The following is a 25,353-nucleotide window of genomic DNA, read 5'->3' on the forward strand; positions in this document are numbered from 1 at the left end:
ATCAAATCACAGAACACTTCTCAAAGTGAGCCCCCAAAACAAAGCTACACTTCAGGGCTTATATATCCTTCTCCTGGCTCAGAGAATGTAACAACCTTATTGACTCACTGGCCAATCAAGAAGTATCTACTGAAAAACAAGCCTCCCACCCCAGGCTTCAGGTGCACTTTAGCCTAGGGGCAGGGAAGATCTTCCAAATTTGCATTCCCATTACACTGTAGCAAGGCAATCCTTTTATATTTGGTTTTGATATATTTGATATAATTGATTCACTACCCCACTCACTACAGATGCTTTTCTAAATATTTTCATCTCTCCTCAAACTTCTGACTCCCTCCTGCACCATCCTTTCAGCTTAGAACTTTACCTCACATTTCACTTAAAAATTGAAACTATTTGCTGAGAATTTCCCCCTTACTCCTCATCTCATATTACCCAGATGCCTTCCCTCACTATTTCCTCTCTCATCCCCAATCCCACTCTCTTCTTAACTCTGTGAAGTCTGGCTTCCAAACTCATATTTAATTGAATCTGCACTCTCCAAAGTTACCAGGGATGTCTAAATTGCCGAATTTAATAGCCTTTTTCCAAATCTTCATCGTTGTTTTTTATTTTTATTTTTATTTTTTGCTTTTTGCAGGGGAGAAGTCAGGTCTATTGGGGTTAAGTGACTTGCCCAAGGTCACATGGCTAGTAAGTGTTATGTGTCTGAGGTCACATTTGAATTCAGGTGGTCCTGACTCCAGGGCTGGTGCTCTATTCGCTGCACCATCTAGCCACCCCAATCTTCATCCTTCTTGATTTCTCTGAGGTTTTGGGAGCTATTGATCACTATCTTTTCCTTGAATACTCTCTTCTCTCTAGGTTTTTGTGACACTACTCTCTCCTGGCTCTACATCTACATGTCTGATTAATCCTCAGTCACCTTTGTTGTATCTTCTTCCAAGTCATGTCCACTAACAATGGGTGTCTTCCAAGGCTCTCTCTTGGACCCTCTTCTATACTGTTTCACTGGACCCTTCAAAATCATCTCATCTCTCATGGATTCAGAATCTGTGCAAGTGACTCATAGATCTACTAGTTGTCACCTCCCTTCTGCCTCCTAGTCTTGAATTTCCAACTGCCTATTGGGTATCTCAAACTGGATATCCTTTTGGAAACTTTAACTCAAATATTAGAAACTGACTAGTATTTTTCTCCTCAGACCCTCCCATTACTGCCAAAGGTGCCACCATCTTTCTATTCACCCAGGTTCCCAACCTAGGTGTCATAATTGACATTGCCTCTCACCCCTCATATAGAACCTTTGCAACATAAATACTCTCTTTTATTTTCTGATGCTACGGGCACCCTGGTGTTGGCCTTCATCACTTCATGTGTGGATTACTGTATAGCTTTCCCTGCCTCAAGTCTCTCTCCATTCTAGTCCAGTACATCTAGAACACTCTCTAAAACACTTCTGACTATATCATTTTCCAATTCAATAAACTCCAGTGGCTGACAATTATCTTCAGGATCAAACATAAATTACTCTGTTTTGGCATTCAAAGCCCTTCAAAATCTGTCCACTAATGACTTTTCCAGTCTTCTTATACCTTTCTCCCCTTTATGTACTCAACTATCCAGTGATACTGGCCTCCTTACTATTTTTCACACACAAGACACCTCATTCATATCCTGATTCCATACACTTTCACTGAGTGAACTCCATGCCTGAAACTCATTTCTACTTCCTGACTTCCTTGGCTTCCTTCACATCTCCACTAAAGCTGCATCCTCTTCAAGTCCTTTCTTGGCCCTTCCTTGATGCTAGTGATTCTCTTCTATTGATAATCTCCTATTTTGTGTTTTTTTTTCTGGTTATACTTAGTTGTTTTTATGTTATTTCATGAGATTGTGATTTCCTTGAGGGCAGAGTATATGGACCTTTCTTTGTTTCCCCAAGGCTAAGTACAGTGCCTGGCACATTGTAGATGCCTAATATATGCTTGTTGGCTTAATCAGAGCAAGAGGTTGTAGATTGTCAACTCAAAACCATCACTATTGGTGGAAGTAACATGTAGTCACCCTTTACAAGGGGTAAGTAGGACTATCTGTTTTAAATGAATGAAAAGTATTCTGAATTTCTTTCCATTTTCCTAACCTAAGCACTTTTCACTATAATTTAAGCCTAAAGAGAAAGAGAAAAGAGAAAAAAATCTCAAGAGAAAACCGGCTCATTGGCACCTAGATGATATCTCTTTACATATTTGGACTAATTATTTTAAATTCCCTTTGATGGTTTGCTGGAGCTTATCATATGCTATTCATTTGTTGGTGGTAAGTGATTTCAGTCACTTCTGACTCTGTGATCCGATTTGGGGCTTTCTTGGCAAACATATTGGAGTGATTTGCCATTTCCCTCTCTAGCTCATTTTACAGATGAAGAAACTGAGGTAAACAGGGTTAAGTGACTTGCAAAGGGTGACACAGCTAGTAAGTGTCTGAAGCCAGAATTGAACTCATGATATGAGTCTTCCTGGCCAGTCCTCTATGTATCACCTAGCTGCCCATGTTGTTCATACACACCCAAGTCATTGCTTAATCTGTTCTGTCTTAGAATCTTGAATCTTTACTATTAGATATCATTTACTAATAGAACAACATAGCTCTCATCCAGATGGGCTACTGGATGAGACACCTGGTCTTTTTTTTCCACTTAATTCAGCGATGTTTATCTTCTTTGCTCTCTGGGTGGCCCTTGTTTTGTTGTGTTATGCTAGGTACTCTTGGTACCTACCTTGTGAGGTCCCTTCAAATCTATTCTAAAGGGACCCGAACCTTCTGTCCTTATAGCCTCCCACCATTGGTATTAAGTCACAGAAATTGCTTAATAAATTGTTACTTGATTCTAAAAAACATTTAAATTAACAAAACATATACCTTCTAAGCAAATATTTTAAAATGCAGACTATCTTCAGAATTTTGGGCAGATGAACCAAAACACTGAGATATCAACCGGAGTTCTTTGCTTAACACACTTCCCTTTTATAAGTCACTTGGTATTGACCCATGATCTGTAACAAAATTTGCTATTTCAATCATGTATGTCTAATCTTTTCTGAGAACTTCTGTGTTTCATTTCCCTCTTGGGACCTCCTCTTTTTCTTCCTGTCTCATCTTTCAAGAATCATGCTGAAAGCTATTCTGTCATTAGCACCCTATGTTCTGGGAAAGAAAGTATCCATGATGGGTTAGAATATTTCAAATTTGTTTTCTCCTTCTACTCTGTATCTTCTTTCCTCCTAATTCATTAGGGAGAGTGATACAGTAACAATAACATGGGCTTAGGAATCAGAAGGTTTGGGTTATGATTCTACCACTAAAAAAACCTGACAGTCTGGAGGTATTTAGCATTTAATTTCCCTCATCCTCTGTTACCTCATTTGTAAGATAGGGGATAATTCAATCCTGCTACCTTACAGGATTGTTAGGAAACTCATGATACAAAAATAATCAATATGTCTATTCAGTACTAATAAAAAAATCAGGAAGTGACTATCCTAAGAGAAATTCCATTCAAAACAACTATAAAATGCATTAAGTATCTGGGAATTAACTTACGAGACACAGTCAAAGCAATATACATTTAATTACAGAATACTCTATAAAAACAGGGATAGAGGCTGGAGCTCTCATTTAGTTGGTACAGGGAACTTCCAAATGAGAACGTCCCTTTATCAATGCAGTCCAGCACCTTCTCTGCATCTTTTGGGCTTAAAAAGTTGTGCAGAACACTGAGAGGGTAAGTGATTCACTCAGAGTCACAAAGCCAATATGTCCCAGGTAGGACTTGAACCCACCCAGTGGTGTCAAATACAAATTAAAGTAGGATCACTAAACCATGAATAAAGCTCTCTTTGGGTCATGTTTCAACTTAGAAAACCACACATTAATATAATTTGTTTTGTATTATATTTTTATTTACTTTTTTGAAACATATCCCAGTGACATTTTAGTCTGGTTCCACTATGGGAGAGTTGTGCACCATACTGGCACCTCAGGGCTACAACCTGCTGTCACTTATCATAGAATTTTAAAAAGATAAATATATGGACAGAGATTCATTCATTGCTTAGGGTTGGGCTATGCCAGTATAATAAAAATGATGCTATTACCTAAATTTATATGCAAATTTGGTGCTATATCAAACTACCAGGGGTATAATTTATAGAACAAAAAAAAAAATAATAACTACATTCACATGGAAGAAAAAAAGGTCTAGAATCTCCAGAGTGAAAAAGGGAACATAGCATTACCAAACTTCAAACTACATAAAGCAATAATTGTCAAAATTGTGTGACACTGGCTAAAAGATAAATTAATTAATTTCACACCAAATTAATTAACTTCACTAATTAAATTAGTGAAACAGATTGAATAAATAAGCCACAGAAGTAGTCTAGTACAATTGCCCAGTGCTTGAGAAATCCCAGAGCATAAGTTACTGAGGGAAGGATTCCTGAGTTAATTAAGAGTTTCTGGGAAATCTAGAAAACAGTTTGGCAGAAATTAGATTTAGACTAATATCTTAGACCATATTTCACAATAATTTCTAAATCCATATGTGACCTAAATATAAAAGATCACATCATGACAAAAATATCATTAGAGACTGAAAAGAGTCATTGTCCCAAATTTGACCAGGGAGAAAACAAAGATAAGATAAGACCAGGTAAGAAAACAAAAGATAGAGTGGATCCCCAAAGACAAAGCAGAGAGGTTTGATTATATGAAATCAAAAAGCTCTAAAATCAATGTCTTTAAAATAGGAGAAACTGGGTGTGGAGATTGAGGGGTGAAAATATTTGTACCAGATATATCTGAGAAAACTTCCATTACTGAGGAGATGAGTGATCAAAAGGTATAAACACACTGTTTTGAAAAGAATTATATACTGTCAATAGCCATATGAAAAATACTCCAAATAACTGACTGGGAAAGGGAAGAGAAAGAATTTATAGATTGCCTGTGTGCTAGGCAGTATGATAAGGTGTTTTGTTTATAAATATTATTTTAAGATATTAATTCATTGTGAATATCATCTAATTTGATAGTTAACTTCTAATTAAAGAAATGTTGCTGTTGTTTCAGTTTTGAAGAGAACCAATGGCATCAGGGGGTGATGTTTTGACTTGTGCATTAACTGGATTTAAGTGAGGCAGAGTTGTAAAAAGTCATTAGCCTCACTCTCTCTTCCAGACTCATCAAAGTCCAGAGGTAAGACGAAAGTCAGGATGAATGGATGCACTGGCTGACCTTGGCATCTTTGATGCCTGAATAATCTCTAAGTGCTCCAAAGCACCTGCTTCAGCTGCCTTCATGGCCTTTGGAACAAATTGTTCCCATCTGCCTATTCTTCTGGGAGAAGTCTTCACATTCTTGGAGTAGACATCTTCCTAACTCACCAACAGATTTGAGGCTTCTCAGTCACCCTTAACCTGGTTTAGTCCATCTACCAAGATGGCTTTACAGGGGTGTGGCCACTGCACACGCTATAGCTTCTTGGAATCACAGGTTGTGTTTTGTCCTTCGTTCTTGAAGAGGACCATGACATTAGGGAGATGATGACATGACTTGTAGTTGACTTCGATTTGCATGAGGGAGGGCTGTGCAAGGTCACCAGCCTCACTTTCTCCTCCAGAGCCATCAGGGTCCAGTGGACAGATAGGACTGGAGATGGCCCAGGATGCAATGGGAGACCCTGGCCCTTTTAAGCAAGGATCTTTTCTTTTCTTTGCTTTGGTTTTTGGAGGGCAATTGGGTTTAAGTAACTTGCCCAAGGTCACATGGCTAGGATTTTTTTATTTGTGTGTGTTAAGTGTCTGAGGCCGGATCAGTACTCAGGTCCTCCTGACTCCAGGGCCAGCACTCTATTTGCTGCACCACCTAGCTGCCCCAAGCAAGGATCTTTTCAGGTTCTCACTTTGAGTGAGGTAATTACCATTCAGTGAATAGGCCTCTTTAAGTAGTTACTCAAGGGATGGCTCCTTTAATCCCCCCCCCCCCAAATATATCAAACTGGGAGGGTTCCTGGCCAAAAGAGAAACAGTTACTATTTACTATTTAATAGAGCCACAGGTGAGAGTTGAATGAAGGTGAATCCACCAAAGCAGCCCTGAAAAATCTGCAAACCCTCACACCAGAGGTGCTAGTCCTCCCTGAACACCCCCTACACCCTAAATTAAAGAAATAGAAATGAAGACAATAAAGCTTCACTTCATACGCATTCAATGGGAAAAGATTATTTTAAAGAACAAATGGAAATAGCCAATAATGGAGGTTCTGTGGGAACACAGGCACATTTACAGTGTTGGTGGAGCTGTAAATTGGTTCAATTTTTGTGGAAAACAGTTTGAAACTTTGTAAGAGACTTAAGTCTGATGAACACAATAGGACCAACCAGCAACTGAAGTTCTATGACTCTCCCTAACCTCTTGAGCTTTGCAGATCTCACTGCCAGCTTCATATCTACCCCTGGGGACACAGATTCCCCTAACTATTCTTCACTTAGGGGAAGCAGGGATATCTTTTTTTCTCTTTTTAGTTCAATTGATAGAATTTTGAATTTCTCCAGAAAAACTTTTATTAAAAATTAAGGGGGAAAGGAAGAAAAATTGCTTCCATAAAAACAGGAAAATGAATGCAGAATAAAAATTTCTGTTCCTAAATTTAACATCTATCCAGGCTTGCTGACTGGGCTGGGCTGGCTTGGCAGTTTGAGGAAGCCTATGGTTTCCTTTAAATATAACTTTTTAATATAATTAAATATTATTAAATAATATAATTAAATATAATTAAATAATATAATTAAAATCATATGTAAACTTTTTAATCATTCAAATCTATGGACCTCTGGAAATCTATCTGTGGTTCCCAGAACCGTGTTCTAAATAAAGCTTTTAGCCTAAAAGTAAATTGAGGTTCTATAATTGCCACAGTCATAGGATCATAGATCAGGACACTGAGGCCTGACAGATTGAGAAATATGGAGATGGCCAGACTTAGGCTATTAATGTGTAGCTTATGCAATTATTGAAGTGTTACATACACATTAGAAGACATTTAATTGTGGGAAAAGAGGACATAAGAATACTTCTTGTAGACTGTGAATATTATGGAGTTATGTAATGAAAAATTGACTGCATGGGCAAGCTGATCACAGACCCAGAGTTTGGTTAGCTGCTGGCCCCAGAATGAAGAGGAAAAACCAACATCTGCCCAAGTAAAGGCAAGAGAGCCTCCAGAGTGCTCTCTCTCTCTCTCTCTCTCTCTCTCTCTCTCTCTCTCTCTCTCTCTCTCTCTCAAAATTGTTTATTTAGTTTTGGTTTACAACATTCAATTCCACAAGTTTTTGAGCTCCAAATTTTCTCCCTCTCCCTCCCCTCCCCAAGACAGCATGCAATCTGATATAGGCTCTACATATACATTCACATTAAACATATTTTCACATTAGTCATGTTGCAAACAAGAGTTATAATTAATTGAATGAACCACAAGAAAGATGAAATAAGACAAAACAAAACAAAAGAGAGAGAGAGCAAATAGCATGCTTTGACCTGCATTCAGACTCCGTAATTCTTTCCTGGATGTGGATAGCATTTTCCATAATGAGCCTTTTGGAGAACCTTGCGTTGCTAAGGAGAGTCAAGTCTATCAAAGTTAGTCATTGCACATTGTGGCTGTAACTGTGTACAATATTCGGCTGGTTTTGCTTCTCTCACTCTGCATCAGTTCACATGTATCTTTTCAGGTTTTTCTGAAGTCTACCTGCTCATTATTTCTTATAACACAATAGTATTCCATTACATTCATATACTGCAACTTGTTCAGTCATTCTACAGTTGATGGACATTCCCTCAATTTCCAGTTCTTGGCCACCACAAAAAGAGCTACTATAAATATTTTGGTACATGTGGGTTCATTTCCCATTTGTATGATCTCTTTGAGATACAGTCCTAAAAGTGGTATTGCAAGGTCAAAGGGTATACACATTTTTATAGCCCATTGGGCATAGTTCCAAATTGCAGAGTCCGCTCTTAATAGAAGGCAGAAGGAAGAGGTATGGAAGAAGGAAGAAAATGGGAGGCGAGGTGGGGTGGGAAGTGGGAGGGAGATGGAAGAAACAGATAATTTGTGTTTATATAATATTCTAAGGTGTGTTAGCTCATTTGGTCCTTATGAGCACCCTATAAGATATAGTTATAATCTCCATTTTATAGATAAGGAAACTGAGGTTTCACTACCTGTGATCATATCTAGTGTAATTCAGTCCAACTCTGCCTCACAGCTCAGACCTTTGTTCTTTGCCCCCTACTGTACCATATCACCTCTTATTTAGATAAGTCAGATAAGGATAAAAAAGTATTGTGATAAGAAAGCCAAGGAAAGGAGACAGAATATTTTGAAAGACCTTTATCTAAAGTCCACATAAAGGAAAGGGACAGAGTACAGGAACTCTCAGAAGGACACCTATCTGAAGAGAAAGAAGGAGCAGAAAAAAATGAAAATAACAGCCTAGTTCATATCAAAGGAAGGTAAATTCCTAAAGAATAATAACTAACATTTGTAGAGCACTTTCAGGTTTGCAAAGTACTTTGACCTGTATTATCTCATTTGATCTAGATTTTATTATTTATGTTATCTCTCAGCCACCCTGTGAAGTCAATAGTATTATTATTTTATTATTATTATTGCCTTTTGGAGGGGGGAATGCATGTGACTTGCCCAAGGTCACATGGCTAGTAAGTGTTAAGTTTCTGAAGTCGAATTTGAATTCAGGTCCTTCTGACTCCAGGGCTGGTGCTCTATTCACTGTGCCACCTAGCTGCCCTAGTTGACATTATTCTTATCCAAATTTACTGAATGGGAAACTGAGGTTAAGTGACTTGTTCAGGGTCACACTGCTAAATATCTGAGGAAGAATTTGCTCTTAGACACTTGGGAGTCTTTCAGACTCCCAGAACTGTACACTCTTCACTCAGCCCCTTTCTTATATAGGTGAGGAAACTGAGGGTTAGATGTTCAGTGACCTGAGTAGGTCACACCTACCTAGCTGGTGTTTGCTGCAGGATTTAAACTCCCTTTTCCCCTGACCTCTTTGGAGGTTTTCTATGAAATTAAAATAGTAAATGCCAAGGGGGAGAGAAGAAGCCTTGTTTCTCCTTTCAAGAGTTCAGAAAGTAAAGGCACATGTTTTAAGGGTCAATAATAAGGACAGAAAAACAAAAATGAAACCATTGGCAAAGGAATTGGAGCAGAAACACCAGTAATCAGATTGTCAACATAATAAGTTTGTGGAGGCAAGAATAAAAACACTGGGAGACAAGATAAGTCAGAATAAAGGCACTCCCTCTAGCTGTCTTAAGGTGGGCAAGATGAAAAGAGGTCTTAGATTTAGAGCAGGAAGGGACCTAAGAGGTCATCTACTCCAACCCCCATCATTTTTGATACTCATTGACGTGTCTAAGGTCACGGAGTTTGGAAATAGCAGAGCCAAGATTTGAATCCAGTGGCAAGAACTGTACCAAGTCGTAGAACTTAGAGCTTGAGGGGAACTGAGTTAATGAGCTAAACAGAACAACCATGGCACGGCAAGTAACCAAATGCCAACCTTGGTACCGCAGAAAAGTGTCAGAAGGAGGAAAAAAGAGAGTGAGGCAGTATTGTAAGCCACTAGTACTGTGTCCTGAATGTCACATCAAATACAAAAACTGATCTGGTGATGCAAAATCAGTGAAAGGCTTGGCACTGAACAATTACAACCTGGGGACAGAAGAGCCGCCATGCTAGGTTGGACCAGCTAACTCATGAGTCCAATAGCCTGCCTTTGCCAGTTGTATCAAGGGATTCTTTTGGTGGGAAAGCATGGTGGCCCAATATGATGTTGACATAAAAAAAAATGGGACTTCTGTCCTGGATGTCACTAAGCCCCTATAACATAAATCACATTTATCCAGCTCTGTATAAAACCCTTTTCTCACAGCAATCCTGCGAGGAAGGCAAGTATTACTTGCATTTTACAGATGAGGGACCTGAGGCTCAGAAGGTTGAAATCACTTGTCCTTAGTCACAAAGCTGGGATCCAAACCCAACTTTCCCAACTCCCACAACCAGCTCTCTTTCCAATTACTCCAAGCTATCAGGGGTGAAATTATCCCAAGGGTGTGTGTAGTCTCAAAACATTTTTAAACTAGGCACAATTAGCCATAAAATCATAGTTAAGAGGGCCAAGTCCTACAGATATATGAGATTAGAAATTCCCTGAGGGCAGAAGCTGTGTCTTCTCTCAGTTCTCTTTTTCACCTCCTCCCCAGGTCTTAACACAGTTCAGTGTTCTATGGAGGTGGGAGAGCTTCCAACAAAGAAAGTGATGAGGTAAAAATAGTATCATAGATTTAGAAGGGAGTTCAGAAGCCCCTCACTTTACAGTTGAGAAAACTATGCCCAGGGAGATTGAGGGACTTGTCCCAACTCACAGAGATAGTAAGCATCAGAGATAGAAATTGAGCATATGTCCTCTGAAGCCAGAGCTAAAATGCTTTCCCTGCCTCCTACAACAGGACATCAGGTTTGGCCATGCCCTGTGTAATTGTATCCCTTTTTTCTTTGCTTCCTTTCCCAGGCATCGTGTTTGCACATTATGGTCCAGTCTGGAGACAACAGAGAAAGTTCTCCCACTCAACCCTTCGTCATTTTGGTCTGGGAAAGCTCAGTCTAGAACCCAAGATCATTGAAGAGTTTAAGTACGTGAAGGAAGAAATGCAGAAACATGGAGGAAACCCCTTCAATCCTTTCCCTATTATTAGCAATGCCATCTCCAACGTTATCTGTTCCATGTGCTTTGGCCAGCGCTTTGAATACAATAACAGTGACTTTAAGAAGATGCTTAACCTCATGTCGAGAGGACTCGAGATCAGCATAAACAATCAAATTCTTCTAATCAACATATGTTCTTGGCTGTATTACCTTCCCTTTGGGCTCTTCAAGGAATTAAGGCAGATCGAAAAAGATTTAACTGTTTTCCTGAAAGGAATCATCAGAGAACATCGGGAGACACTGGATATGGAAAACCCCCAGGACTTCATAGACATGTACCTTCTCCATATGGAAGAGGAGAGGAAGAATAACAGTAACAGTAGTTTCAACGAGGACTACTTATTTTATATCATTGGAGATCTCTTCATTGCTGGCACTGATACAACAACCAACTCTTTACTGTGGTGCCTTCTGTACATGTCATTGAATCCTGAGGTGCAAGGTAAGTAACGGTTGCTTTTGTTATCTGTGTTCTTCATTTAGGATCAATCAGTCAAAGAACAAAAAGGAGGGGAAGAGTAGGGACATGTAAAGGTACCTACTGTGTGCCATCCACTTGGCTAAGCACTGAGGATAGAAAAAGAGTCCCTGGCCTCGAGAAGCTTACAATCTAACGGGGTAGGCAACATGCAAACATATACTATACAAAGCAAGCTATACACAGGATAAGTAGGAAACAGTTAAGAGGCAAGGCACTAGAATTGAGGGGTTAGGGAAGGCTTCCTGTAGAAAGTGGGATTATAGGAGTTAGAGCCATAAGAGGTCTCAGTGACCACCTAGTCCATCCCTCTCATTTCACAAAGGAAGAAACTGAAGCTAAATGACTGGTTCAGGGTTCTAGAGGTAGTAACAGAGATGGTATTTGAACATGGCTCCTCTGATCACCTGGACCCATGAAGACCTTTCTGGTCTTCTTACACATTACTGCCCCCTTCCATTGACACCATTACCTTCTATCTTTTCTGCATACAAGGTGTTCCATCTCCAGATGGTTCTCCATGCCTACAATATTCTCCCTCTTCCTCTCTGCCTCCTAGCTTCCTTCAAGTCCCAACCAAAAATCTATCCTATGAGATTTTCCTGATCTTCCTTGATGCTCATACCTTCTTTGTGTTGATTATTTCCAATGTATCCTGAATACATCCTGTTTGTAAATAATTGTTTTCATGTTGTCTTCTCCTTTAGACTTGTGAGGGCCTCAAAGGTAGGAACTGTTCTGATATTCTTGTCCCTAGTGCTTAGCAAAGTGCCAGGGACATAGGTGCTGAATAAATGCTTGTTGACTAATTGACCCTTGATTTCAGAGACAGTATATGGTGTCGTCTCCAGCCGACATTTAAATCATGGGCAAACGATTTCTTTATTCTAGAATGCTATCAGGGCAGCTGAGCTGTGTCTAAGAGTTGAATTTTGTCAATGTTGGAAAGACCAATATTTTCTTAGGAAAGGGAAGAACAAAAAGGAAAAAAAGTAAGGAAATGTAAAGATGGAAAGAGAGGGAGAGAGAGAGACAGAGAGACAAAGAGAGACAGAGAGAAGGAAATGAAAAAGGGAGAAATATATATAGTACAATGAGTACCTCCAGTGATTCTGTCATGGTAGCCCACAGTGGTAGTGATGTCATAAGTTGCTCATTCCTGATTTAAACATTTAGAGTAACAGCACTGATTTTCAAGGAACCCATGAAAGGAGAGGTGACAGTATAAAATCCATAGTATTTTAATGGTGAATGTCATCTAGTCCTAGCCCCTCATTTTATGGATGAAGAAAACAAAGCTGAAGGAAGTTTAATTTCCTTGATCAAGGTCACACTGCCAATCATCAGTCATCAGGACCTATTTATTGAGCATAATGCAAGGTACCATGGAGGATACTAAGACTTGAAAAGAATTCCTGCTGTCTATGAGATTAGAAACAAGCACTTGAGTGACACCCCCATTCTTCTGACTTCATACACTCATGCTGTAGCACTAAAAAATTATCTTCTGCAGCTGGGATAAGGCCCAGTGAAAACCAGATGTTTGTTGGGGGTGAGTGTGACCATAATAATTTTTTTTTATGGACATGACCCAATTGAGCTTATTCTTTATTCTTTTCCTTGCCCTCCAGTAAGCTATATTTTACACTTTGGTACCACCCTGATTTCCCACTATTTTGGACACTATTCTACAAGTGCTTGCCATCCCCCCCAAAATGCCTCTCACTCTCTAGCCATGCTTTTGCTTGGGCTCTCCCTCATACCTGAAATGTCCTCTCTCATTAATGCCATCCTTTAAGGTAAAGCTCAAACTCCTCCAGGAAGCCTTTCCTGATCCCACGGTCAATAAAGACCCTTCCCTCTTCAGACCTTTCATAGAACTCTTTTGTACATCTCCTATACTCTTATATATTATTTTATATTAATTATTTGTGAACATGTTGTATTCTACCATTGTACCATGAGCTCCACAAGAGCAGGGCCTGGGTCTTAATTCAGTATAATTTAACAAACACTAAATAACCAATAAACACTGTACTAGACACTGCTGATAGGAAGGTAGTTATGATGCAGACCCTGCCTTCAAGAAGATTACCTTCTAATAAGAGGGAACAGCATATACCAGATAACTATGATAGATGAGAGAATATCAAATGCCAATGAGAGGTCCAGACAAAGTGTTACTAGAAATCAGGTGGGAGAGAGTATTTTTCCCTATGCCTAGCATAGCTTTGGAGAATCTCAGATTTGGAAGAGATCTAGTCCGACCCATACTTGACCAAGAATCCTCTCTGCAATGTGCCTAGCCAGTGTCTTACAGATCTTCCATGAAGAATACCTCACTCCCACTCACCCAAGGCAGCCCTTTCCCACTTGTAAGTAGTTCTAATTGTGAGGATGTTTTCCTTTATATCAAACCTAAAATTGCAACATCCACCCATTGCATAGTTCTGCCCTCTGAGGCCAAGAAGAGTAAATCTAACCTCATTACCATGGGGCAGTCCTTCAGGTATTCGAAGACAGAATTCATGTCTCTTCCTTTTCTCTAATGTGAACAAACCCATTTCCTTCAACAGGTCCACATATGGCCTGACCTCAAGGTCCATCACTCTCTTAGATGCTGTCCTTTAGAGATCATCAGCTTATCAATGCCTTTCCACAAACATAGTTCCTAGACCTAAATACCATGGTTCAAATGTGGTCTGATAAGAGCATAGTGGGACTGTCACCTTCCTAGTTCTGGCCACTCACATAGCCTCGGGCTGCATTAACCTTTTTGACTCATATGTCATAGTGTTATTCATAATGAGCTTTTGGCCCACAAAGATCCCCCTTCCCAAACCTTTTTTTTTTTTTAAAGACAAGCTGTTTTCTAGCTATGCCTACCATATCATGTTCTTCTGAAATTGATTTTTGAGCCCAAGTATGACTTCACATTTATAAATTTCTAATAAAATTAATTACATTAAATTTGGCTCAATGTTCTAGCCTAACAAGATCATCTTACCCAATGACTCTTACCTAATGTGTTCTTTTACCTATTTAGTTTTATATCCTCTGCCAATCAGATCAGCAGGCCATCTACACCTTTATCCAAATTTTTGACAAAATCCCCAAATGTGTACCTTGGCACATAATTCAAGGATTTTTGCAAAGTATTCCCTCCCGTATGCAGATCTCAGCCCTTCTACAGCTTAGGAGATGACCTTCAAGGGTTTCTGTGGCTAAAAAAATTAATCCTATAGTCAATGTTGGTGATAAACCTCCCTGAATTTAGGCTTTTCCATCAGGCCATCACTGGGACAGTATTCAGTCTTTTCAATGTAGTAGATAGAATCTGCCAGGACTTATGCTGTTAGTATTACCTTTGACAGCCCAGAACCATTTTGATGCCACCATGAGGGATTATAGGAAGGATTGAAGTGGAGAAAAAGGCACTTAATAAATGTTTGTTAAATTTGGAGAAGGGCTCTGCAGCTAGGTGGCAAAGTGGTTAGAGAGCTAGGAAGGCCTGAGTTCAAATCTGGCCTCAGATACTTACTAGCTGTGTGATCCTGAGTCAGTCACTTTACCATTCTCTGCCTCAGTCTCCTCAGCTGTAAAATTGGGATGAAAATAGCACTTAGCTCCCAGGGTTATTGTGAAGATCAAACAAGATAATATTTGTAAAGTATTTAGCATAGTACCTGGAACATAGTGGGCATTTAATAAATACTTGTTTCCTTCTTTCCTTCCTGCTTAGCTTCATATAAAATTGAATGGGACTCTCTTATATATCTTCTCATCTCTCTTTTCCTTTTTCATACAGAAAAGGTCCACAAAGAAATTGAGAAGGTCATTGGTCCGGACAGAGCTCCATCCCTCACTGACAAGGTCCATATGCCCTACACAGAAGCCACAATCATGGAGGTGCAGAGGATGTCTGTGGTAGTTCCTTTTGGCATTCCTCACATGACTTCAGAAAAAACCAGTAAGTCTCTGTACATGGTGGGTTGGTTTGTTGATGGGTATGTTTTTAATATTTCTCTGAGGATGATTCCCTCTTCCACTGTGGATGGTTCAAATCATGGGGGTGACTGTGTCATCAGAAATAAACAACTCTATCTTGCTCAAGGCAGATACAACCATTAGGTATCTCATATGAGAAAAGGTACTGATAACATGTTATGTAACAATTAGGTATTTTTAATATGCCCATTTTGATCTTTAATCACCCGTTATTAAATAGTCCTCCAGATATCTAGGACTCATAAGTCCAAGACTTATGGAAGATTTTCCATGAAAACTACTGCTTTCTGAAAACTCCCTTTCAGAACCCAACTACAGTAACAGAAGCCTGTTTGGGTAGGCACAGATGTGTCAGTAATTGGGGTGCTTTACTTCTCTCCCTCCCCACCCCTCTCTCCTATTCCCCACCTGACTATGGCACAGCTGAAGCACCTGGAAAATGTTCTAAGTCATTTATTGATAAGAGAAATGCAAATTAAAACAACATCGAGATATAATTTTACACCTATCAAATTGGCTAAAATGACTGAAGGGGAAAGCCGCAAGTTTCATTGGTGGAACCATGAAACAATTCAGCCATTTTGGAGATCAATCTGGAATTATGCCCAAAGGTTTATTAAACTGCCCATACTCTTTGACCCAGTAATACCACTACTAGGTCTATTTCCAGATAATTAGGGAAAAAGGAGAAGAACCTACATGTTCTGAAATATTTATAGCAGCTCTCTTTGTGCTGGAAAAGAACTGGAATTTGTGGAGATGCCTGTCATTTGGGGAATGGCTGAGCAACTTGTGGTATATGATTGTGATGGAGTACTACTGTAAGAAATAATGAGCTCAATAATAGAGAAATAATGAGCTCAGGGATCTTAGAATAACATGGAAAGACTTGCACGAAATAATGAAGAGCAAAATAAACTGAACCAAGACAATGTTGTATACAGTAATAGCAATATTAGTTTAAGAGAGCAAATAAGTCATTTTGACTATTATAAATACCCAAATTAACTACAAAGGACATATGAAACTATCCACATAAAAACCTATTAAATAGAAGTATGTATAGAATGATTTTAAATACATACATATACGTGTGTGTGTATACACACACACACACACGTATACATATTTGTGTCTAATGGAAGCCATCTCTGGGTGGGGCGGGGGGGAGAAAAAAAGGAAAAAGAAATTTACATGATAACTTTATTATATATCAATGGAATAGCTAGTTGTACATAATAGATTTGCAGTTTCATGTGCAAGCATCTTTTTTATTATACTATGTTATAGAAATGCCTGTTTTATTCCATAAATTAAAAATAAACTAAATAAAATAAAATGAGGGGTCTGTATTAATTGACTTCTAAGGTTGCTACCAGATCTACTAATAATATAATAACATTTATCATGATGTACAATATAATTATTATAATAATAAAAAGTCATTTCTGCCTCTAATAACAAAAACTAATATTTATGTCACACTTTGTGATTTACAAAATACTTTATAAATATTATCTCTTTTTTTCCTTAGTTCAACCCTATGAGGCAGATACTATTATTATCCCCATTTACAAAGGAGGAAATCAAGGCAGATAGAGGTTTAATGATTTGCCTAGGGTCACAGTTAGTGAGTGTCCAAGGCTATATTTGAACTCAGGACTTCCTGATTCCAAGTCCAACTCTTTATGTACTATACCCCCAAGCTCATTCTAGATCTATAATCCTATCTATGACCCTTGGATTTTGCATTTCTGGAAAAATTTGTCACCAGGGGAAATAATCCAGCTACCCTAGTCAGGAATGCTAAGTCTTAATTTAGTCTTCTATTTTAAAACACATTTTTATTGTTAGAATATGGACATTCAGGGTGGCCAGGTGTCACAGTGAGTAAGAGCGCTGGCCCAGGAGTCAGAAGACCCAGGATCGGTTCCAGCCTCAGATACTTGGCACCCACACAAAATAACTGGCCGTGTAACCTTGAGCAAGTTACTTAACCCCAATTGCTTAAAAAAAAAAAAGAATATGGACATTCCCTTTCCCCTCCATATACGTGATTTTAATTTCTAGGAAGACATCTCTAGCCTATTATTGAATCTTAAGTATCTAAGGGACCTTAATGGTCATCTTATCCAAGTTTTCACAGAGTGAATAAATTCCCTTTACATCATCCCTAATAAATGTTCAAATTCATATCAAATGCAACTTTCTACAGTAGGCTTTCCTCAGATCCCTCAATGGGATCTTTTTTTTTTTTTTTTTAAGCAATTGGGGTTAAGTAACTTGCTCAAGGTTACACAGCCAGTTATTTCTGGGTATGGTGCTGAGTCAATGGGATCTTTAAAAATCTTCTATAAATGGGGCGGCCATGTGGTTCAGCAAGTAAGAGCACTGGCTCCAGTGTCGGGATGACCTGGATCAAATCTGGGCTCATATACTCAGCACCACACCCAGAAATAACTGGCTGTGTAACCTTGAGCAAGTTACTTAACCCCAATTGCTTAAAAAAAATCTTCTATAAAGTCATCTTGTCTCCCCAATTAGAATGGAAACTTTTTGAGGGCAGGATCATTTTTGCCTTTCTATGTATATCTGGCACTTAGCACAATTCCTGGTATATAGTCAACACTTAATAAGTGACTGTTGATTAATTGACTGATTAATTGCTCCAGTGACGGGAAACCTCAATACCTAACACAGTGAGAGGAGGGCTAAATCTGGAGTCAAGGGAACTGGGTTCAAATATTACCTCTTCCACTTACCATGTGACCTTGGGTAAGTCATTTACCCTCTATGGTGTTGGTTTCCTTATCTGTAAAATGAAGGGGTTAGACTAATACAACTCTGAGGTCCTTTTCAGTTCTAAACCCATCATCCTATGACTCTAAGGTTTTCCCACTCCAATACTGAGCTGCTCTAGTTTAGAAAATTGTTTGAGTGACAGATAGCTAAGTGGATAGGTCAGTGGACCTAGAAATAAGAAGACCTAAATTCAGCCTCAGATAACTTACTAGCTGTGTGACCCTGGGCAAATCACTTAACCTCTCTTAGCCCCAGTTTCCTGTTCTGAAAAATAGGGATAATAATAGCATTCACCTCCTAGGCTCACTGTGAGGATAAAATGAGGTATTCTTTAATAAAGCATTTCGCAAACCTTAAAATGCTATGTAAATGTTAGTTGTTGTTGTTTTAAATATCTGAATGTTACTGGATGAGCAAATCATTCACTGAGTGTGAATAGGGGGTGTAGTAACTCTGAGGCACTACTTATTTATTTTTCTACTTCTCAAAAAATTGATTTCTGTTTTTAAGCATTCTTTTAAAAAATTTTGAATTCCAAATTTCCTCCCTCCTTCCAACTCCTTCACCACCCATTAAGAAGGTAAGTAATATGATATTAATTGTACATGTGAGATCATGCAAAACACATTTCCATATTTTCCACATTAGCCCTGTCACAAAAAAGCAAGAAAAACAGAGAAAGTAAGAAAATTACAATTTGTATTTAGACTTCATCAATTTTCTCTCTGGAGATGGATACTTTGGAATTGTCTTCGATCATCATATTGATTAAAGTAGCTAAGTCTTTCACAGTTCATCATAGTTACAATATTTCTGTATACAATGTTCTTCTAGTTCTGCTCACTATACTCTGAATCAGTACATAGAAGTCTTCCCAGGTTTTTCTGAAACCATCACCCTCCTCCTTTCCTATAGCACAAAAATGTTCCATCACAATCATATACCACAACTTGTTCACTCATCCTCGAATTGATAGGAATTTCCTTAATTTCCAAATCTTTACCACCACAAAAAGTTGTTATAAATATTTTTGTACATGTAGGTTCCTTTCCTTTATCTTTGATCTCTTTAGGGGCACCAACCTAATAGTGGTATAGTTGGGCTAAAGGTTTTGAAGCTCAGTTTTATAGTCCTTTGGGCATAGCTCCAAACTGTTCTCCAGAAATAGATCAATTGACAGCTCCACCACCATTTCATTAGTGTCCCAATTTTCCCACATCCCCTCCAGCATCTGTCATTTCTGAAAGGTGTGAGGTGGTACCTCTGTGCCACTATTTAATTCAGTATATGAAGATTTTTACTACCTGATCTCCTGATAGGTACCTACACTTATTCGCCTAGATTTTTCTTTTACCTAATGTATATACCAAGGGAAAAGGTTATTTACCAATAACGCCTTATATAAGCAAGCATACCTCTTACATTTGTTTTCTTGTTACAATGGAATTGAGGAGCCTCATTTTGGCAAATAGAAACAGATTAAGAAACTATGTATTTTAAGAAATTTGGAGATGTTTAAGGACTGATGATTTGACCATGGCATGGCTTGTGTGTGTGTGTGTGTATTTGTGTTTTCTAGTTCTCCAAGGGTACACCATCCCTAAGGGTACTCTGATTGTAGCCAACCTGTGGTCAGTACACAGAGACCCCGCCATATGGGAGCAACCCAACAACTTCTGTCCCGAGCGATTTCTTGATAAAGAAGGAAAACTTATCAAAAAAGAATACTTTATTCCATTTGGGATTGGTAAGTTCCACCATGGAAAATTGGCTTTGTTCAAAAGGGAGTTGTAACTAAAGGGCCTTTAATCATTTCATGTCAAGATGGTAAAGAAAAAACAAAAAATGAAACTCAGGTGACCTTTTTTTTGTTCCCATAATGCTTCTCTACTGTGATCAGTCCTGACTTTTTTTTTTTTTGGCTTTTTAGTGGGGAGAAGGCAGGGCAATTGGGGCTAAGTGACTTCCCCAAGGTCACATGGCTAGTAAGTATTAAGTGTCTGAGATCAGATTTGAACTCGGGTCCTCCTAACTTTATTCCCTGTGCCACCTAGCTGCCCCATCAATCCTGACTTTTAAAAACAAACCTATCTTCATGAATATTCAACTTGGAAATTATTGCTAATAACAAAAACTAACACTTACATAGCATGTTAAGGATTTTGAAGTGATTTACATTTATCATCTCATTTCATTTGATCCTTACAACAAACCTATGAACCACTATTATCCCCATTTTGCAGGTGAGAAAATTGAGGTTTAGAGTGGTCAAGTGACTTGCCCAGAGTAACACAGCTGGTAAATGTATGAGGCAGGATTCAAATTCAAGTCTTCTTCAAAGTCTAGTAAATGACCATGCCATCTGGCTGCCCTAATTCTACTATCAAAAATAATGTTCAAAACTGGCCCAATGGTGTTCCTCAAACACAGACTGCTGCTTGGATTAGAGCCAGCCACTGGCCTTCTCCATGAGTTATTCTTTAGGAGGGATGAGCCCTTGATTCCTGCCTGTCCCTATTCTTCTGAAGGTCTTAAATTGGAGAAATTATGATTTCTCTACAGCTTAAAAATGTTTTCAAAATGTATTTGCTTTTATTATTCCTAATAAAAACCGAGGGAAGCATCTTAATGTAGGGAGTAGATAAAAAATTGGCCTCAGTATCAGGAAGACATGGGTTTAAGTCTTGCTTCTAACACATACCAGCTGTGTGACCCTGGGCAAGTCACTGAAACTTCTCAGTGTAGCCATAGGTGACTCTCTTAAGACCATTCATTACAGAGCAGTGTTCTTTTCCACCATGGTCAAAAGTATTCCCTCAAGGTAATTCTCTGTATCAATAGTGTCCAACCCAAATGACGTCCACTAAGTTTTTCTTAAGGATCCTTGCCATCTGCAAATTAACTTAGAAAACCACAAAGTAAGATTATCTATGTCTTACTGTATTTTTTATTTAGTTTGTTGACTATTCTCCAATTACATTTTAACCTGGTTAGGGTAGCACTCTTGGCCCCTTGTGTCACAGCTCTGCTGTATGCTGATAAAATTAGAAATCTGGTCCCAAAACAGAAAGAAAATATGGGAAACATGGGGAAGATAGAGGCGACCTGGTGTAGGGGAAGGGGGGGGAGGGGAGAGAAAAGAACAAGCGTTTATCAAGCTAGGTATCGTACCGAGGACTTACAAAGATGATCTCATTCATGCTGAGTTTTATTCTCAGATACTGCTTTGATTTTGTGTCACATTCTGGGAATTGGTATCCTAGATCCTACAGAGCAAATACAACCTTGAAACCATTTCTCACCCCAGGTTAATTCTGTGACATCGACTCTCCCATACTCACATTTCTTTTGATACATAATCTTTGTTTACTTCTGGCCCAACTTTTCTGGTACTCCCCTAAAATCTAGCTGGGCATTAGAGATAAATTCATGCCCCCTCAACCGAATTCAATGTTTGGGTTTAGATCTGGAAGGAAGCTAAGACTTCATCCAGCCTCGCCCCCTTCATTTTGCAGGTGAGGTAACTGATGACTACCAGAAAGATTAAGTCAATTGTTCAAATGTTAGCATGGCAAGAAAATTTTAAACCAGGAGTTTTGTTCAGTTATTTTCAGTTGTGTCCAGCTCTTCATGACCCCATTTGGGGTTTTCTTAGTAAAGATACTAGAGGGGGGTTGCCATTTCCTTCTCCAACTCATTTTATGGATGAAGAAACTGAGGCAAACAGGGTTAGGTGACTTGCCCAGAATCACACAACAACTAAAAATTTTGAACTCAGGTCTTCCTGACTCCAGACCCAGCACTCTATCTACTAGACCACCTAGCTACCCTGTGCCACCTAACACGGATTGCCAATGCATTCATTTTTCTCAACTCTGGCCACTCCATGATTACCATAGATAATTGAGTCACCAAATATTGTGGCAGATGATTCAGTCCCATAAAGGGTAAAGGCATTCACCTGAAATATCATTTTTATTAATACATACCTATATAGAGGTGGTGTGTCATAACAGAAATAATAATAATAGGAAGCTGACTTTAAAACCAAGTCTCTCATGCATTAACTGTGATTCAAGGCATATCCCAGTCTCTCCATGTTCTAAGACAGAAGTGTAAAACATGCTACAAGATCAACACTCCCTGTACCTCATGAACCAGATTAAAAGGTCATTGGAAAATGTTTACCAAATAAACAAAAATACAACCTAGATATTGTTAATGTGTGGTTTTCTAAATCAATATGCTTCCAAAGGGATCTAGTGTTCCGGGCACCTCTCCAAAATTTTAAGTAGCCTGAGGGTACTGAACTGCATTTGTAGTTTCCTCATCTGTGAGTTCTCTGAACTATAGAAATCATAGGTCCAGGTCTATATCTATATTTACAGCCATAGATATCTATATTTATATTCATATCTAGTGGACTTTTGGAGAAGAAAATGACAAACCACTCCCTGCCAAGAAAATCCTAAATGGGGTAATGAAGAGTTGGACATGATGGAAAACAACAAAAGTGGACTTTTATCTACTAATGGACATAATGGGGAAAATGTAATTAAATATCATTGGGAAATGTTGTTTTTAAAAAACAAAACAAAAATCCACAAAGATATAGATAGATATAGATATAAACATAGATGCATATAGATGTTGATAGGAAGAAATATAGACACATAGATGTAGCTATAGACACATAGTTATAGATAGAGAGATCCCTGTATATGTTTCCACTACAGAGCCCTGCCTGTATCTGCATCTGAAAATGAGTAGAATTCCACCTAAATCCATGTGGGGTGGGAGGACGTGCATGTAATCCCTTTTGTTAGGGAGGCTGAATTCTGGGTTCAGGAATTCTGAACTATAGAAAGGTTAAAGCCCGTCGTGTTCTGTTGTACTGTCTAGCACTGATATGGTGAGCCTCCAGGACCAGGCTGCTAATGAGGACAAACCAGCCCAGTTCAGAAAACCAGAATAGACAAGGTGATCAGTATTGGGCTCAGGCCTGTGGACAGTTGAGGCTCTGGCAGCCTGGGTGAGATAGGGAGATCCAATCTCCATGCCTCTCCTTAAAAAAAAAAAAAACATTCAAGTCAATTGTATTGACCCTATTGGGGGTGGGTGGAATGACTTGTAGTAATTTTTTCTATAGTATTTTGTTTTTGTTTTTTTCCCCAGTTACCATGTCAATAAAATTTTTAGCATTCATTTTTATAAGGTTTTGAATTCCAAATTTTCCTCCCTCTCTTCCCCCTGCTTCTGAAAATGGTGGGAATTTGATATAGATTATATATGTACTATCATGTAAAAAAATATTTCCATGTTAGTCACAATTGTGAGAGAAGAAACAATTTTTTTTTTAATGAGAAAGAATAATGTAATTAAAAAAAACAAACTTCAATCTGCATTCAGAGTCCATCAGTTCTTTATCTGGATGTGGATAGCATTTTCCTTCAAGAGTCCTTTGTACTTGTCTTGGATCATTGTGTTGCTGAGAAGAGCTGTCAGTCATAGTTGCACATCACACAATGTTGCTGATACAATGTTTTCCTGCTTCTGCTCATTTCACTTTGCATCAGTTCATACAAGTCTTTCCAGGGTTTTCTGAAATCTGATTGTTCATCAATTCATTTGTTTTTTAATCTCCTCTTTAGGAAAGCGTGTATGTATGGGAGAGCAACTGGCAAAAATGGAATTATTCCTGATGTTCGTAAGCCTTATGCAGACCTTCACTTTTACTTTACCTAAGGACTCCAAAAAGCCCATCATGACTGGAAGATTTGGCTTGACTTTATCACCACATCCATTTAATGTGATTGTTTCTAAAAGATGAAGAAAAAACCCAAGAAGAGATTCTGGAAGACAAAGTCAACTTAAAAATGAAATTCTTATGAAACGCTGGTTCTTCCTTCTACAGTTACAAGTAACCATTCTGAGGCTTAAAAATTTCTGGTTCCAGGTCCAGGTTAGGGGGAAATGGAAAAGGGAAAAGGCAAGAGTAGGAACTTGCCTCTCACAGGAAACACCCAAATCTTAACAGAAATATCCCAAGCATGCTGTGACTTCATCAGTCCAGTCATTCCTATTTGCAAATTAACTTAAGTAGATAATGGCCAAAGTTCTGAACTGGGAAAGCAGACAACATAGATTTTAATCCTGTTCAAGACTAATAAGTCAATTCTCTCACCTCTTTGTGCCTCGATTTCCCCATATGTAAAATGGGAATAATAATTTCTAAGGTATTAAGATTAAGAATTTGTTGTTCTTGTTGAAATGAACCTAAAAAAGGATAGGCAGCCTCTTGAGAGTCAGAGTCAAATTTCTTGACGGTTGGTTGATTATGACAGGTGACAAAATATGGAAGCTTTATCCAAACTTGAATACTTTACAATAGCAATTATCAAACTTTTTGGTCTCAGGACCCTTTGACATTCTTTAAAAATGACTGAGGAGTCCCCAGAGAGCTTTTGTTTATGTGGATTTTATCTGTCAATATTTACCATATTAAAATTAGAACATCTTAGTACTATTTATAAAAAGTTTTGACCTCATAAATCCCCTGAAAGGGTCTTGGGGACCACCAAAGGTCCCCAGGTCAATCTTTTAAAATTACTGCTTTGGAATGAAGAAGTAATTTCAGTTGGGACCTCAAAACTTGGAGCTACATTTAGATCTCAGACTTAGCTTTTTTTTTTCATTTTTTTGGTGGGCATTGGGAGAAGCATACATCTCCATGTTGAAGAGGAAAATTCATGATTTAACTTTTACAATCTGTCTTAAAGCCATAGCTTAAAAATCTGTGTAACTACCTCTGAGTGCTCAGTATATGCATAAGTGATAAGCAGGGCTGAAGAAACAAGCTGTGTTTATATTGAAGAATTCCTTCCTTTCTGGGTTTTGCTTGTAATGATGTAGCTTTGCTTCTTGCACACTTATTGGCTGCAGTGTTTGGGTTGGCTTTCTTCTTGTGGTGATGACCAGAAGAGAATAAAGATTCACCAGGGAATGGTTCTGGTTTCAGATCTCACCATACTCGCTCCATTTGCCTTTTCTCTTCATTCTTTCCAGTACACTCAACCGTTCCTTAGAAGACCTTCATAGGCCAAAAACAACAACAGTAAAAAACATGCCCATCGGGGCGGCCAGGTAGCACAGCGAGTAAGAGCACTGGCTCCAGTGTTGGGATGACCTGGAGATCGAATCCTGGGCTC

The 25,353-nt window shown here is 38.6% G+C and overlaps 2 protein-coding genes across 2 annotated transcripts in view; one reads left to right on the forward strand and one right to left on the reverse strand.

Moving 5' to 3' along the window:
• CYP2U1 (cytochrome P450 family 2 subfamily U member 1) overlaps window positions 1–25,169 on the forward strand; it is a 43,911-nt gene extending 18,742 nt beyond the window's left edge. Inside the window, exons 2-5 of the mRNA XM_069094838.1 lie at window positions 10,664–11,299; window positions 15,144–15,305; window positions 19,725–19,892; window positions 23,797–25,169. Coding sequence (XP_068950939.1) covers window positions 10,664–11,299; window positions 15,144–15,305; window positions 19,725–19,892; window positions 23,797–23,975 — 1,145 coding nt within the window. The 3' untranslated portion in view covers window positions 23,976–25,169. The remainder of the gene's footprint in view (window positions 1–10,663; window positions 11,300–15,143; window positions 15,306–19,724; window positions 19,893–23,796) is intronic.
• Window positions 1–25,353, reverse strand: part of PAPSS1 (3'-phosphoadenosine 5'-phosphosulfate synthase 1) — a 524,017-nt gene that overhangs the window by 393,768 nt on the left and 104,896 nt on the right. The gene's annotated exons all lie outside the window — the stretch shown is intronic.

The sequence above is a fragment of the Petaurus breviceps genome, unplaced genomic scaffold (assembly GCF_028583685.1).
Source record: "Petaurus breviceps papuanus isolate PSGF00001 unplaced genomic scaffold, PetGlider_PUasm1.0 126, whole genome shotgun sequence".
Lineage (NCBI taxonomy): Eukaryota > Metazoa > Chordata > Mammalia > Diprotodontia > Petauridae > Petaurus > Petaurus breviceps.